The sequence below is a fragment of the Choristoneura fumiferana genome, chromosome 10 (assembly GCF_025370935.1).
Source record: "Choristoneura fumiferana chromosome 10, NRCan_CFum_1, whole genome shotgun sequence".
Classification (NCBI taxonomy): domain Eukaryota; kingdom Metazoa; phylum Arthropoda; class Insecta; order Lepidoptera; family Tortricidae; genus Choristoneura; species Choristoneura fumiferana.
In genome coordinates this window covers 19,659,440-19,672,220 of record NC_133481.1, presented here as the reverse complement: position 1 = coordinate 19,672,220, position 12,781 = coordinate 19,659,440, and the positions used below count along the sequence as shown (strand labels likewise).

The following is a 12,781-nucleotide window of genomic DNA, read 5'->3' as shown; positions in this document are numbered from 1 at the left end:
CGCACCCACCACTATATGGTACAAACAAACTTGGCCCTAGGACACCTCCCTGCGGGACACCATATCGTTCTTTGAATACATTGAATGTCTCCGTACTTTAAACGCGTCTGAAATTATTGTTTACGTATTTTATCTTTGTATGTATGCTAACTATTATGTTTTAAAATGAAATATTTAAAATTTGACAGGTTTTGTACTACTAACTACATTGCCATCAACCTCAAAGGCCTTTGTCATATTCATTTACGGATCAGTTAGTAAACGTATGCATGCGGTTAAATGACAATGCACGTACAGTAAACAAAAAGTACAGACAGAAAAATATGTTTTTTAATGAAAACTTGTTTCAGTTTCGTTTTATTACGTAATATTTAAAATAAAGAGACATTGTATTGTAGTTATATTTTACAGGAGGGCTTTACGATCCGCATAAGTCCTCTAGGAGGCGAGGTGGATGAACAGCTTTCAAATTCTGCCACGTTCCAGTACGATGCTGTCAATGAGCGAGTCTCGATGTCGTTATGTTTCCCACAGGTAAACACTTTAATAGCAACAATTAGAATCGTTGTTAACTTTAATGGACCCTTAACTCGTTCTATTCAAAAACTATGTGAACATTCGTACCTATTCATTAAAATTTTGGCTACTGTCTGAGTCAATGAAGTTTAAATTTTACCAATGACTTTATTTTCTGCCATGCATGTTTATGTTGTATTTGCTCCTTTTCCAGGCGGGATTGTATCGCGCTGGCATTTATTATGAATCAGTGCTGTTGCACAATGGAGAATTTGATTGCATCGTGCTTACCGGTAAGTTTTTGTATGCTACGTTTTTATCCAAGATGTTTATATTTTTAACATTTTTAATGACAATCACCAGATGTGTAATGTTTTCCATTCCATTTTTCATCAGCGTCGGACACAGCGACACTGCAACGCAACATGTCGTCGAAGCGGCACATGTGGTGCTACGCGTGCCGCACGCCGCCGCCCGGCAAGCCGCGCCGCGTGCTCTGCTGCCTCAGCCGCAAGCAGCTCGTGCTCAAAGACTACTTCCTGGGGTTCATCCCGCGCCGCGCCACCGCTTACCGGCTGTGCCCCTCCACCAAGGTGCCCCCCCCCCCCAGCCTGCCGCGCCGCGTGCTCTGCTGCCTCAGCCGCAAGCAGCTCGTGCTCAAAGACTACTTCCTGGGGTTCATCCCGCGCCGCGCCACCGCTTTACCGGCTGTGCCCCTCCACCAAGGTGCCCCCCCCCCCAGCCTGCCGCGCCGCGTGCTCTGCTGCCTCAGCCGCAAGCAGCTCGTGCTCAAAGACTACTTCCTGGGGTTCATCCCGCGCCGCGCCACCGCTTACCGGCTGTGCCCCTCCACCAAGGTGCCCCCCCCCCCCCAGCCTGCCGCGCCGCGTGCTCTGCTGCCTCAGCCGCAAGCAGCTCGTGCTCAAGGACTACTTCCTGGGGTTCATCCCGCGCCGCGCCACCGCTTACCGGCTGTGCCCCTCCACCAAGGTGCCCCCCCCCCCCAGCCTGCCGCGCCGCGTGCTCTGCTGCCTCAGCCGCAAGCAGCTCGTGCTCAAGGACTACTTCCTGGGGTTCATCCCGCGCCGCGCCACCGCTTACCGGCTGTGCCCCTCCACCAAGGTGCCCCCCCCCCCTGCCGCGCCGCGTGCTCTGCTGCCTCAGCCGCAAGCAGCTCGTGCTCAAAGACTCCTTCCTGGGGTTCATCCCGCGCCGCGCCACCGCTTACCGGCTGTGCCCCTCCACCAAGGTGCCCCCCCCCCAGCCTGCCGCGCCGCGTGCTCTGCTGCCTCAGCCGCAAGCAGCTCGTGCTCAAGGACTACTTCCTGGGGTTCATCCCGCGCCGCGCCACCGCTTACCGGCTGTGCCCCTCCACCAAGGTGCCCCCCCCCCAGCCTGCCGCGCCGCGTGCTCTGCTGCCTCAGCCGCAAGCAGCTCGTGCTCAAGGACTACTTCCTGGGGTTCATCCCGCGCCGCGCCACCGCTTACCGGCTGTGCCCCTCCACCAAGGTGCCCCCCCCCCCAGCCTGCCGCGCCGCGTGCTCTGCTGCCTCAGCCGCAAGCAGCTCGTGCTCAAGGACTACTTCCTGGGGTTCATCCGCGCCGCGCCACCGCTTACCGGCTGTGCCCCTCCACCAGGTGCCCCCCCCCCAGCCTGCCGCGCCGCGTGCTCTGCTGCCTCAGCCGCAAGCAGCTCGTGCTCAAGGACTACTTCCTGGGGTTCATCCCGCGCCGCGCCACCGCTTACCGGCTGTGCCCCTCCACCAAGGTGCCCCCCCCCCCAGCCTGCCGCGCCGCGTGCTCTGCTGCCTCAGCCGCAAGCAGCTCGTGCTCAAGGACTACTTCCTGGGGTTCATCCCGCGCCGCGCCACCGCTTACCGGCTGTGCCCCTCCACCAAGGTGCCCCCCCCCCCCAGCCTGCCGCGCCGCGTGCTCTGCTGCCTCAGCCGCAAGCAGCTCGTGCTCAAAGACTACTTCCTGGGGTTCATCCCGCGCCGCGCCACCGCTTACCGGCTGTGCCCCTCCACCAAGGTGCCCCCCCCCAGCCTGCCGCGCCGCGTGCTCTGCTGCCTCAGCCGCAAGCAGCTCGTGCTCAAGGACTACTTCCTGGGGTTTCATCCCGCGCCGCGCCACCGCTTACCGGCTGGTGCCCCTCCACCAAGGTGCCCCCCCCCCAGCCTGCCGCGCCGCGTGCTCTGCTGCCTCAGCCGCAAGCAGCTCGTGCTCAAAGACTACTTCCTGGGGTTCATCCCGCGCCGCGCCACCGCTTACCGGCTGTGCCCCTCCACCAAGGTACCCCCCCCCCCAGCCTGCCGCGCCGCGTGCTCTGCTGCCTCAGCCGCAAGCAGCTCGTGCTCAAAGACTACTTCCTGGGGTTCATCCCGCGCCGCGCCACCGCTTACCGGCTGTGCCCCTCCACCAAGGTGCCCCCCCCCCCCCCAGCCTGCCAGGCCGACTGTTTCAGCCGCAAGCAACAGATAGATCACTCAAACTTCAGAAATTTGACTTCCCGATTTAGACAAATAACACGACTCTAAAGCCTTTTATCACACTGACGATTTGCGGACGTGTTGAAAGCGAAGCAAAATAAGTGTACATGACATCGTTGCGCGCTCGCAACGAAATCGCCTCGCTTTGAACTCGTCCGTAAATCGCAAGTGTGTGACTCCTAACAGTTTATTGCACGTTTCCAGCTGATCCTGCAGCCGGGCGGGGAGGCGGGCGCGGGCGAGTTCGCGATCGAGGACGGAGTGCAGCCGCGCGTGCAGCTGGCCTCGGCGCAGCGGGACCTGCTGGCCGCCACCTTCGCGCAGCTGCTGCTGGCCAACTGCGGCGGGGAGGACACCTTCAAGGTCAGCTCTGGGGGACACGGTCAAGGTCAGCTCTGGTCGAGGACGCGTGCAGCCGCGCGTGCAGCTGGCCTCGGCGCAGCGGGACCTGCTGGCCGCCACCTTCGCGCAGCTGCTGCTGGCCAACTGCGGCGGGGAGGACACCTTCAAGGTCAGCTCTGGGGGACACGGTCAAGGTCAGCTCTGGTCGAGGACGCGTGCAGCCGCGCGTGCAGCTGGCCTCGGCGCAGCGGGACCTGCTGGCCGCCACCTTTCGCGCAGCTGCTGCTGGCCAACTGCGGCGGGGAGGACACCTTCAAGGTCAGCTCTGGGGGACACGGTCAAGGTCAGCTCTGGTCGAGGACGCGTGCAGCCGCGCGTGCAGCTGGCCTCGGCGCAGCGGGACCTGCTGGCCGCCACCTTCGCGCAGCTGCTGCTGGCCAACTGCGGCGGGGAGGACACCTTCAAGGTCAGCTCTGGGGGACACGGTCAAGGTCAGCTCTGGTCGAGGACGCGTGCAGCCGCGCGGTGCAGCTGGCCTCGGCGCAGCGGGACCTGCTGGCCGCCACCTTCGCGCAGCTGCTGCTGGCCAACTGCGGCGGGGAGGACACCTTCAAGGTCAGCTCTGGGGGACACGGTCAAGGTCAGCTCTGGTCGAGGACGCGTGCAGCCGCGGTGCAGCTGGCCTCGGCGCAGCGGGACCTGCTGGCCGCCACCTTCGCGCAGCTGCTGCTGGCCAACTGCGGCGGGGAGGACACCTTCAAGGTCAGCTCTGGGGGACACGGTCAAGGTCAGCTCTGGTCGAGGACAATAACAATAGATATGGTATGAAAAGGGGGGGGGAATTGGTGTGACATAATTTATAGAGTGCATATATTATATACATCTCACTGCTGGGCACAGTCTTCACAGTATGAGAGGGCTCCGACAGTAGCTCCCATGCGGTCCCAGTGTGGATTGGGAACTTCAATCAAACCATTGAATTGCTTCTCAGATTTGTGGGGGTTAAACTCGAGCCCGGGTTTGAACCCACGATCCTCTGCTTGAGAATATATTTGTATCAAATAAATTGTTTTTTTTTTTTGGTTTTCTTTTGTTTTTGTTGTTTATTCTTATTTTTAGATTTTATTGAATTTGTGTGTCTTTGTGAATGTGAATAAATATCTTCTTTCTTTCTTTCTTTAAATTGTATTTGAAAACAAAAAGAAAAACGTGTTTAACTTACGGCTTACCTTGGAAAATCTCTATTTATTTGTGCTTTCTGTTCTACTCACTGCATGTTGGTGTTCAATAAAGAGTCATCGGTATTGTATTGTAGTTTGTCTTGTTGTCTTGTTGTCCTCAGAACAAGCAAGACTTCTTCTACTCTGAAGTCCGCAAGGCGCACGCGCGGCACGCGCACGACAAGCTAGCCATCCGCGTGTTGCGGTCTGACCTCATCAACACCAGTCTCAAGGCTACAAGACACTTCACCGTCGCCGACTGGTGCAGGAACTTCGACGTCACCTTCCAGGGCGAGCAGGGTCAGTACAATTACCAAGACGTATATTTGTCTCATTTATTATGTTAGAGGGATTTTTAACACCAGTTTCAAGGTTACAAGGTACTTCATTGTCGCCGACTGGTGCCAGAACTTTGATGTGAGCATCCAGGACTTTCTTTTAAGCCACTGGGAATTGTTGTGATAACGGCAATACTAAGATTTCAATGAATTTTGGTTTTATGTTAGCTACAAGGCTACAACCGTATAGGCGTGTACATCTTGGGCAGTTCGAGTCATTGGAGTAACCATAGCGTTACAGTAGGGTGGTGCATAGGCGTGCAATGGGTCAATGCCATGGTAGGCAGCGCCTTGAGCTGTCTACCGTGTTGGGGGGAGGGGGGGGCTGCCTACCCTGGGATAAAACCAATGCACGCCATAGGTGGCTTCGGTTTAGTTGACGCCTGTTTTAACAAATGATTGCACCCCAGGCGTGGACTGGGGCGGCGTGCGTCGCGAGTGGTTCTCGCTGCTGTGCGGGCGGCTGTTCGAGGCGCGCACGGGGCTGTTCGCGCCGTTCCACGACGAGCCCACCGGCCTCGTGCATCCCAACCCCGACCGCCCCAAGCACCTCAAGGTATCCAGGAACACACAAACACAAACACAAACACTCTGCGACCCTGACCCCACAACAACAAATACTGAACAATCATGCTTTACAAGTTGTTTTGTTGTTGTTCCAGCTGAAACACTTCGAGCTGGCAGGCAAGCTGGTGGGCAAGTGTCTGTACGAGAGCGCGCTGGGGGGCAGCTACCGGCAGCTGGTGCGCGCGCGGCTGTCGCGGTCCTTCCTGGCGCAGCTGATAGGGCTGCGCGTGCACTATAAGGTGACTCCTGGCTGAAGCTGTCTGCGTATACGGAAGGTGGAAACTTTCCAGGGGTGGAAGAGGCGGCCCGCCCCGGGATTCCAGGCCAGAGAGGCTCCTAAATAGCCACAAGTTCTCTGATAAAATTAAGTTCCAAGAGGCCAGCTGTGCCGCCCCGGGCCCCGAACGGGCACGGGCTTCGGGGTTCTCCACTGAAATTTTTTAACGCCATGTAGAGAACTTTAGTAATCTTTTGAAAAGAAAGGTTTCATTATTTTTATAAAAAATTACTGACTAAAGGTTCGCTACTGATTTTCAACCGACGACCACGATATAGAAGTAAAGCTGCTGGGCACAGTGGACACAGGTGGGACACATTTAGGCCGGGATGATGAGTTTATGGATTGGCCCTTAACTGTTAATTTTTTTCTGGAATCACTTGTCTTGTAGTTTTCAAACTTAGCAAACTTTATCACAAGCGCCACCTACGTGCAAAACGATATACCTATATATATTTTTGCTCCCATTTTTATGGTTCCGTAGTCAACTAGGAGCCCTTATAGTTTTGCCATGTCTGTCCGTCTGTCTGTCTGTCTCTCCGCGGCTAAGCTCAGAGACCGTTAGTACTAGAAAACTGTAATTTGGCATGATTATACATTTAGTCACGCCGACAAAGTGGTAAAATAAAAAAAAACCTTAGAAAAGGGTTTTTAAGGTACCTCCCATATACGTAAAGTGGAGGTGATTTTTTTTCTCGACTGACCCTATAGTGTGGGGTATCGTTGGATAGGTATTATAAAACTATTTGAGGGGTTACCAAGACGATTTTGATTCAGTGATCTGTTAGCGAAATATTCAACTTCAAAGTGTAAATTTTCATTAAATTCGAGCGTCCCCCTCTCCTCTGAATCTAAACTGTTGGGTGGAAAATTAAAAAAAAAAACAAGAATGGGAGTAGGTACCTATATAAAATTTACTAGAAAATATATAACGGTTACGATTGCTTGAGAATTATTAGTAGTTCAAGAGTGAATAGCAGCCTAAGGGTACCTATAAAATATACCTAAACTTGGATGATACACAATACGAAATCCTTAGAAAAACATTACTTGATTTTTTCGTAATGGCTACGGAACTATCATGGGCATGTCCGACACGCTCTTGGCCGGTTTTTGGATAAACGTTTACGCATGCCAGCCGGGCCTTAATAAATGCTCATTCGCCCTAGATTTGTACTTATTATAAATGTATTTTTTCCAGTATTTCGAACAAGACGATCCGGAGCTGTACCTGTCCAAGATAAAGTACCTTCTGGAGACGGACCTGGACTCTGCGGAGTCGGTGCCCGAGATCTACTTCGCGGAGGACGTGTACGACGCCTCCGGACACCTCGTGGAGACCCACGACCTGCTGCCCGGCGGCTCCTCCATACGGGTGACCAAATTCAAATTCAAATCATTTATTCAGTAAATAGGCCGCAATGGGCACTTTTACACGTCATTTTTTAAACAACCAGCGCTTACGGAAAGACCATCATTGTCAAGAAGAATGCGCCGCAAGAAACTTGGCAAAGTACTTTTTCAACATAAAATAATTACAAATATAATACTTTAAAACTACAGTATACAATTAAATAATAAAAAAAAACACACTATCCATCCCACTGCTGGACACAGATCTCCTCTTGCCAATCTCTCCCTATTATATGATGACAGATTTAGATTTTAGAGGGGGGGGGACGCTCGATTTTAATGAAAATTTGCACTTTAAAGTTGAATATTTCGCAAACACCTAATGGTTTTAAAATACCTATCCAACGATACCCCACACTATAGGATTGGATGAGAAAAAAAAAATCACCCCTACTTTACGTCTATGGGATATACCCTAAAAAAAATGTTTTTTTTTTAACTTTTAATTACACCATTTTGTCGGCATAGTTTACCTATATATCCGTGCAAAATTACAGCTTTCTAGCATTGATAGTCCCTGAGCAAAGCCGCGGACGGACAGACAGACAGACATGGCGAAACTATAAGGGTTCCGTTTTGGCCATTTTGGCTTCGGAACCCTAAAAATGGAGTGATTTTTTTGCAGGTGACGAACAGTACCAAGATCAAGTACTTGGACGCGCTGGCGCAGTGGCGGCTGGCGGCGCGCTGCCGCGCAGAGACCGACGCCTTCCTGCGCGGACTGACGCTGCTCGTGCCCGGACACCTGCTCGCCATCTTCGATGAGAACGAGCTCGAGGTCGGTCCGCAACCAACTAGTAATCCTTCGGTCAACACAAGGTGTTCATTAAATAACTGAAAACCTGAAAGAACGGTCGACCAATGTATTATAATTGGGGTTGTAACGGAACTTCGCCTCCGCCTCCGTTACTGCGGAAGTTTCGCAAGAAATCGTATCTTCGCCTCCGCCTCCGCCTCCGCAATTTTTATTGCGAAATTATAACGGAGGTTTATTTCTTATTTCATTATCTCGGCGCGCAGCGGGAACGCGGTCGGGGTGGGGGCGGGTGTATTACAAATAACATACGACAGGAATCAACCTGTCTCGTTGCTTGGACGTACGATGTACATATAATGTAATATATGTTTGATTGAACCGCGATTTTTTTAAGTGATTTTGTACAAAGTATATGTTTATTTAAGTCACATGCACAATGACGCCGAAAACAAGTGAGATATGGTAGTTTTTTGAAATTTCAGATATTTTTGAGTTGAATAAATCATAAACTACTATTTTTTCCACATCCACTTTCACCTCCGCATCCGTCTCCGTTAACCTCCGCGTCCGCGGAGGCGAAACTCATCGCCTTCGCATCCGCCTCCGCCTCCGCTAAAAAGGCCTCCCTTACAACCCTAATTATACTTAATATGTCCCTGAAACTGTATTTAAGGATGTGTTGCGAAGACTTGTGTTTTTCATAAACATGAATTTTGGACTGTTATAGTGCTTGTTCCTAAATTGAATAAAGATATTTTGACTTTGAACCAATAGAAACGCTTCATTTATCTAGCCACGCTCCGCTCAGCTGTTTCCAATAGAGATGTGCTGTGCCGGGATAGGTACCAAAATGAAGCGTTTCTATTGGTGTTTCTTTCTATTATTATGTATGCAATAATTTGTTTCGGAATTGTGACTTTTTTCCGGTTTGATCGTGTTCCATTCCAAGTGGTACAAATATGATGTGAATGAATCAGCTGCTGGTGTGCGGCACGGGCGAGGTGTCTGTGGCGGACTGGCGGGCGCACGCGCTGGTGGCGGGGGGCGGGCGGGGCGCGGCGGGAGCGCCTGCTGGGATGGCTGGGCCGCCGTCGCCAACTTGAGCGCAGAGGAGCGCGCGCGCCTGCTGCAGTTCACCACCGTGCCCTCGCAGCTGCCGCCGCCGGCTTCCAGGTGTGTGACCCACGGCTGCCAGGGTGTGTGGCCCACTGGCGGGCGCACGCGCTGGTGGCGGCGGGGGCGGGGCGCGGCTGGGAGCGCCTGCTGGGATGGTTCTGGGCCGCCGTCGCCAACTTGAGCGCAGAGGAGCGCGCGCGCCTGCTGCAGTTCACCACCGGCTGCTCGCAGCTGCCGCCCGCCGGCTTCCAGGTGGTTGACCACGGCTTGCCAGGTGTGTGGCCCACTGGCGGGGCGCACGCGCTGGTGGCGGGGGCGGGGGCGGGGCGCGCTGGGAGCGCCTGCTGGGATGGTTCTGGGCCGCCGTCGCCAACTTGAGCGCAGAGGAGCGCGCGCGCCTGCTGCAGTTCACCACCGGCTGCTCGCAGCTGCCGCCCGCCGGCTTCCAGGTGTGTGACCCACGGCTGCCAGGTGTGTGGCCCACTGGCGGGCCACGCGCTGGTGGCGGGGGCGGGGGCGGGGCGCGGCTGGGAGCGCCTGCTGGGGTGGTTCTGGGCCGCCGTCGCCAACTTGAGCGCAGAGGAGCGCGCGCGCCTGCTGCAGTTCACCACCGGCTGCTCGCAGCTGCCGCCCGCCGGCTTCCAGGTGTGTGACCCACGGCTGCCAGGTGTGTGGCCCACTGGCGGGCCACGCGCTGGTGGCGGGGGCGGGGCGCGGGCGCGGCTGGGAGCGCCTGCTGGGATGGTTCTGGGCCGCCGTCGCCAACTTGAGCGCAGAGGAGCGCGCGCGCCTGCTGCAGTTCACCACCGGCTGCTCGCAGCTGCCGCCCGCCGGCTTCCAGGTGTGTGACCCACGGCTGCCAGGTGTGTGGCCCACTGGCGGGCGCACGCGCTGGTGGCGGGGGCGGGGCGGGGCGCGGCTGGGAGCGCCTGCTGGGATGGTTCTGGGCCGCCGTCGCCAACTTGAGCGCAGAGGAGCGCGCGCGCCTGCTGCAGTTCACCACCGGCTGCTCGCAGCTGCCGCCCGCCGGCTTCCAGGTGTGTGACCCACGGCTGCCAGGTGTGTGGCCCACTGGCGGGCGCACGCGCTGGTGGCGGGGCGGGGGCGGGGCGCGGCTGGGAGCGCCTGCTGGGATGGTTCTGGGCCGCCGTCGCCAACTTGAGCGCAGAGGAGCGCGCGCGCCTGCTGCAGTTCACCACCGGCTGCTCGCAGCTGCCGCCCGCCGGCTTCCAGGTGTGTGACCCACGGCTGCCAGGTGTGTGGCCCACTGGCGGGCCACGCGCTGGTGGCGGGGGCGGGGGCGGGGCGCGCTGGGAGCGCCTGCTGGGATGGTTCTGGGCCGCCGTCGCCAACTTGAGCGCAGAGGAGCGCGCGCGCCTGCTGCAGTTCACCACCGGCTGCTCGCAGCTGCCGCCCGCCGGCTTCCAGGTGTGTGACCCACGGCTGCCAGGTGTGTGGCCCACTGGCGGGCGCACGCGCTGGTGGCGGGGGCGGGGCGGGGCGCGGCTGGGAGCGCCTGCTGGGATGGTTCTGGGCCGCCGTCGCCAACTTGAGCGCAGAGGAGCGCGCGCGCCTGCTGCAGTTCACCACCGGCTGCTCGCAGCTGCCGCCCGCCGGCTTCCAGGTGTGTGACCCACGGCTGCCAGGTGTGTGGCCCACTGGCGGGCGCACGCGCTGGTGGCGGGGGCGGGGGCGGGGCGCGGCTGGGAGCGCCTGCTGGGATGGTTCTGGGCCGCCGTCGCCAACTTGAGCGCAGAGGAGCGCGCGCGCCTGCTGCAGTTCACCACCGGCTGCTCGCAGCTGCCGCCCGCCGGCTTCCAGGTGTGTGACCCACGGCTGCCAGGTGTGTGACCCACGGCTGCCAGGTGCGTGACCCACGGCTGCCAGGTGCGTGACCCACGGCTGCCAGGTGTGTGACCCACGGCTGCCAGGTGCGTGACCCACGGCTGCCAGGTGCGTGACCCACGGCTGCCAGGTGCGTGACCCACGGCTGCCAGGTGTGTGACCCACGGCTGCCAGGTGTGTGTCTCACGGTTTCCAGGTCTGTCCCCCACGGCTACCAGGTGTCACAGCTTCCAGGTGTGTCCTTACTGCTACCAGATGTCACAGTTTCCATGTTTGTCCCCATAGCTTCCAGGTGCGTGACCCACGGCTGCCAGGTGCGTGACCCACGGCTGCCAGGTGCGTGACCCACGGCTGCCAGGTGCGTTTCCCACGGCTGCCAGGTGCGTGACCCACGGCTGTCAGGTGCGTTTCCCACGGCTGCCAGGTGCGTGACCCACGGCTGCCAGGTGCTTGACCCACGGCTGCCAGGTGTGTGTCTCACGGCTGCCAGGTGTGTGTCTCACGGCTTCCAGGTCTGTCCCCACTGCTACCAGATGTCACAGTTTCCATGTTTGTCCCCACAGCTTCCAGGTGTGTCCCACAGCTTCCAAGTGCGCCCACACAGCTGCTCCCGCCAGCTTCCCGGGTGCAGTTCACCACTCACGGTCCTACTCGTTTACGATCCAAACTATCAAACAAAAAGGCCCCCCTCGCCTCGCGCCCCTTTAGCTCGTACTTCTCTCTGTGTATTTATATTTTATTTTTATAACAATAAAGAGTTTAGAGAGTCTTTCCTAATACCGTTATTGTTCCCCAGGAGCTGAACCCGCGGTTCCAGATCACGGCGGCGCCGACGTTCGGGGCGCTGCCCACCGCCCACACCTGCTTCAACCAGCTGTGTCTGCCGGACTACGACGGGTACGAGCAGCTGGTGCACGCGCTGCTCTGGGCCATCAACGAGGGCGGCGAGGGCTTCGGCATGATCTGAGGTAGCCCACTGCCCACTGCCCACTGCCCACACCTGCTTCAACCAGCTGTGTCTGCCGGACTACGACGGGTACGAGCAGCTGGTGCACGCGCTGCTCTGGGCCATCAACGAGGGCGGCGAGGGCTTCGGCATGATCTGAGGTAGCCCACTGCCCACTGCCCACTGCCCACACCTGCTTCAACCAGCTGTGTCTGCCGGACTACGACGGGTACGAGCAGCTGGTGCACGCGCTGCTCTGGGCCATCAACGAGGGCGGCGAGGGCTTCGGCATGATCTGAGGTAGCCCACTGCCCACTGCCCACTGCCCACACCTGCTTCAACCAGCTGTGTCTGCCGGACTACGACGGGTACGAGCAGCTGGTGCACGCGCTGCTCTGGGCCATCAACGAGGGCGGCGAGGGCTTCGGCATGATCTGAGGTAGCCCACGCCCACTGCCCACTGCCCACACCTGCTTCAACCAGCTGTGTCTGCCGACTACGACGGGTACGAGCAGCTGGTGCACGCGCTGCTCTGGGCCATCAACGAGGGCGGCGAGGGCTTCGGCATGATCTGAGTAGCCCACTGCCCACTGCCCACTGCCCACACCTGCTTCAACCAGCTGTGTCTGCCGGACTACGACGGGTACGAGCAGCTGGTGCACGCGCTGCTCTGGGCCATCAACGAGGGCGGCGAGGGCTTCGGCATGATCTGAGGTAGCCCACTGCCCACTGCCCACTGCCCACACCTGCTTCAACCAGCTGTGTCTGCCGGACTACGACGGGTACGAGCAGCTGGTGCACGCGCTGCTCTGGGCCATCAACGAGGGCGGCGAGGGCTTCGGCATGATCTGAGGTAGCCCACTGCCCACTGCCCACTGCCCACACCTGCTTCAACCAGCTGTGTCTGCCGGACTACGACGGGTACGAGCAGCTGGTGCACGCGCTGCTCTGGGCC

The 12,781-nt window shown here is 57.6% G+C and overlaps 1 protein-coding gene across 1 annotated transcript in view; it reads left to right on the top strand.

Moving 5' to 3' along the window:
• The window catches only part of LOC141432267 (apoptosis-resistant E3 ubiquitin protein ligase 1), a 73,350-nt gene extending 61,087 nt beyond the window's left edge, over nucleotides 1-12,263 (top strand). Inside the window, exons 8-19 of the mRNA XM_074093815.1 lie at nucleotides 412-534; nucleotides 731-809; nucleotides 913-1,109; nucleotides 3,192-3,368; nucleotides 4,690-4,867; nucleotides 5,316-5,461; nucleotides 5,568-5,711; nucleotides 6,951-7,124; nucleotides 7,788-7,940; nucleotides 8,897-8,952; nucleotides 9,346-9,484; nucleotides 11,677-12,263. Of these exons, the coding sequence (XP_073949916.1) occupies nucleotides 412-534; nucleotides 731-809; nucleotides 913-1,109; nucleotides 3,192-3,368; nucleotides 4,690-4,867; nucleotides 5,316-5,461; nucleotides 5,568-5,711; nucleotides 6,951-7,124; nucleotides 7,788-7,940; nucleotides 8,897-8,952; nucleotides 9,346-9,484; nucleotides 11,677-11,847 (1,737 nt within the window). The 3' untranslated portion in view covers nucleotides 11,848-12,263. The remainder of the gene's footprint in view (nucleotides 1-411; nucleotides 535-730; nucleotides 810-912; nucleotides 1,110-3,191; nucleotides 3,369-4,689; nucleotides 4,868-5,315; nucleotides 5,462-5,567; nucleotides 5,712-6,950; nucleotides 7,125-7,787; nucleotides 7,941-8,896; nucleotides 8,953-9,345; nucleotides 9,485-11,676) is intronic.
• The last annotated feature ends 518 nt before the right edge of the window (nucleotides 12,264-12,781 follow it).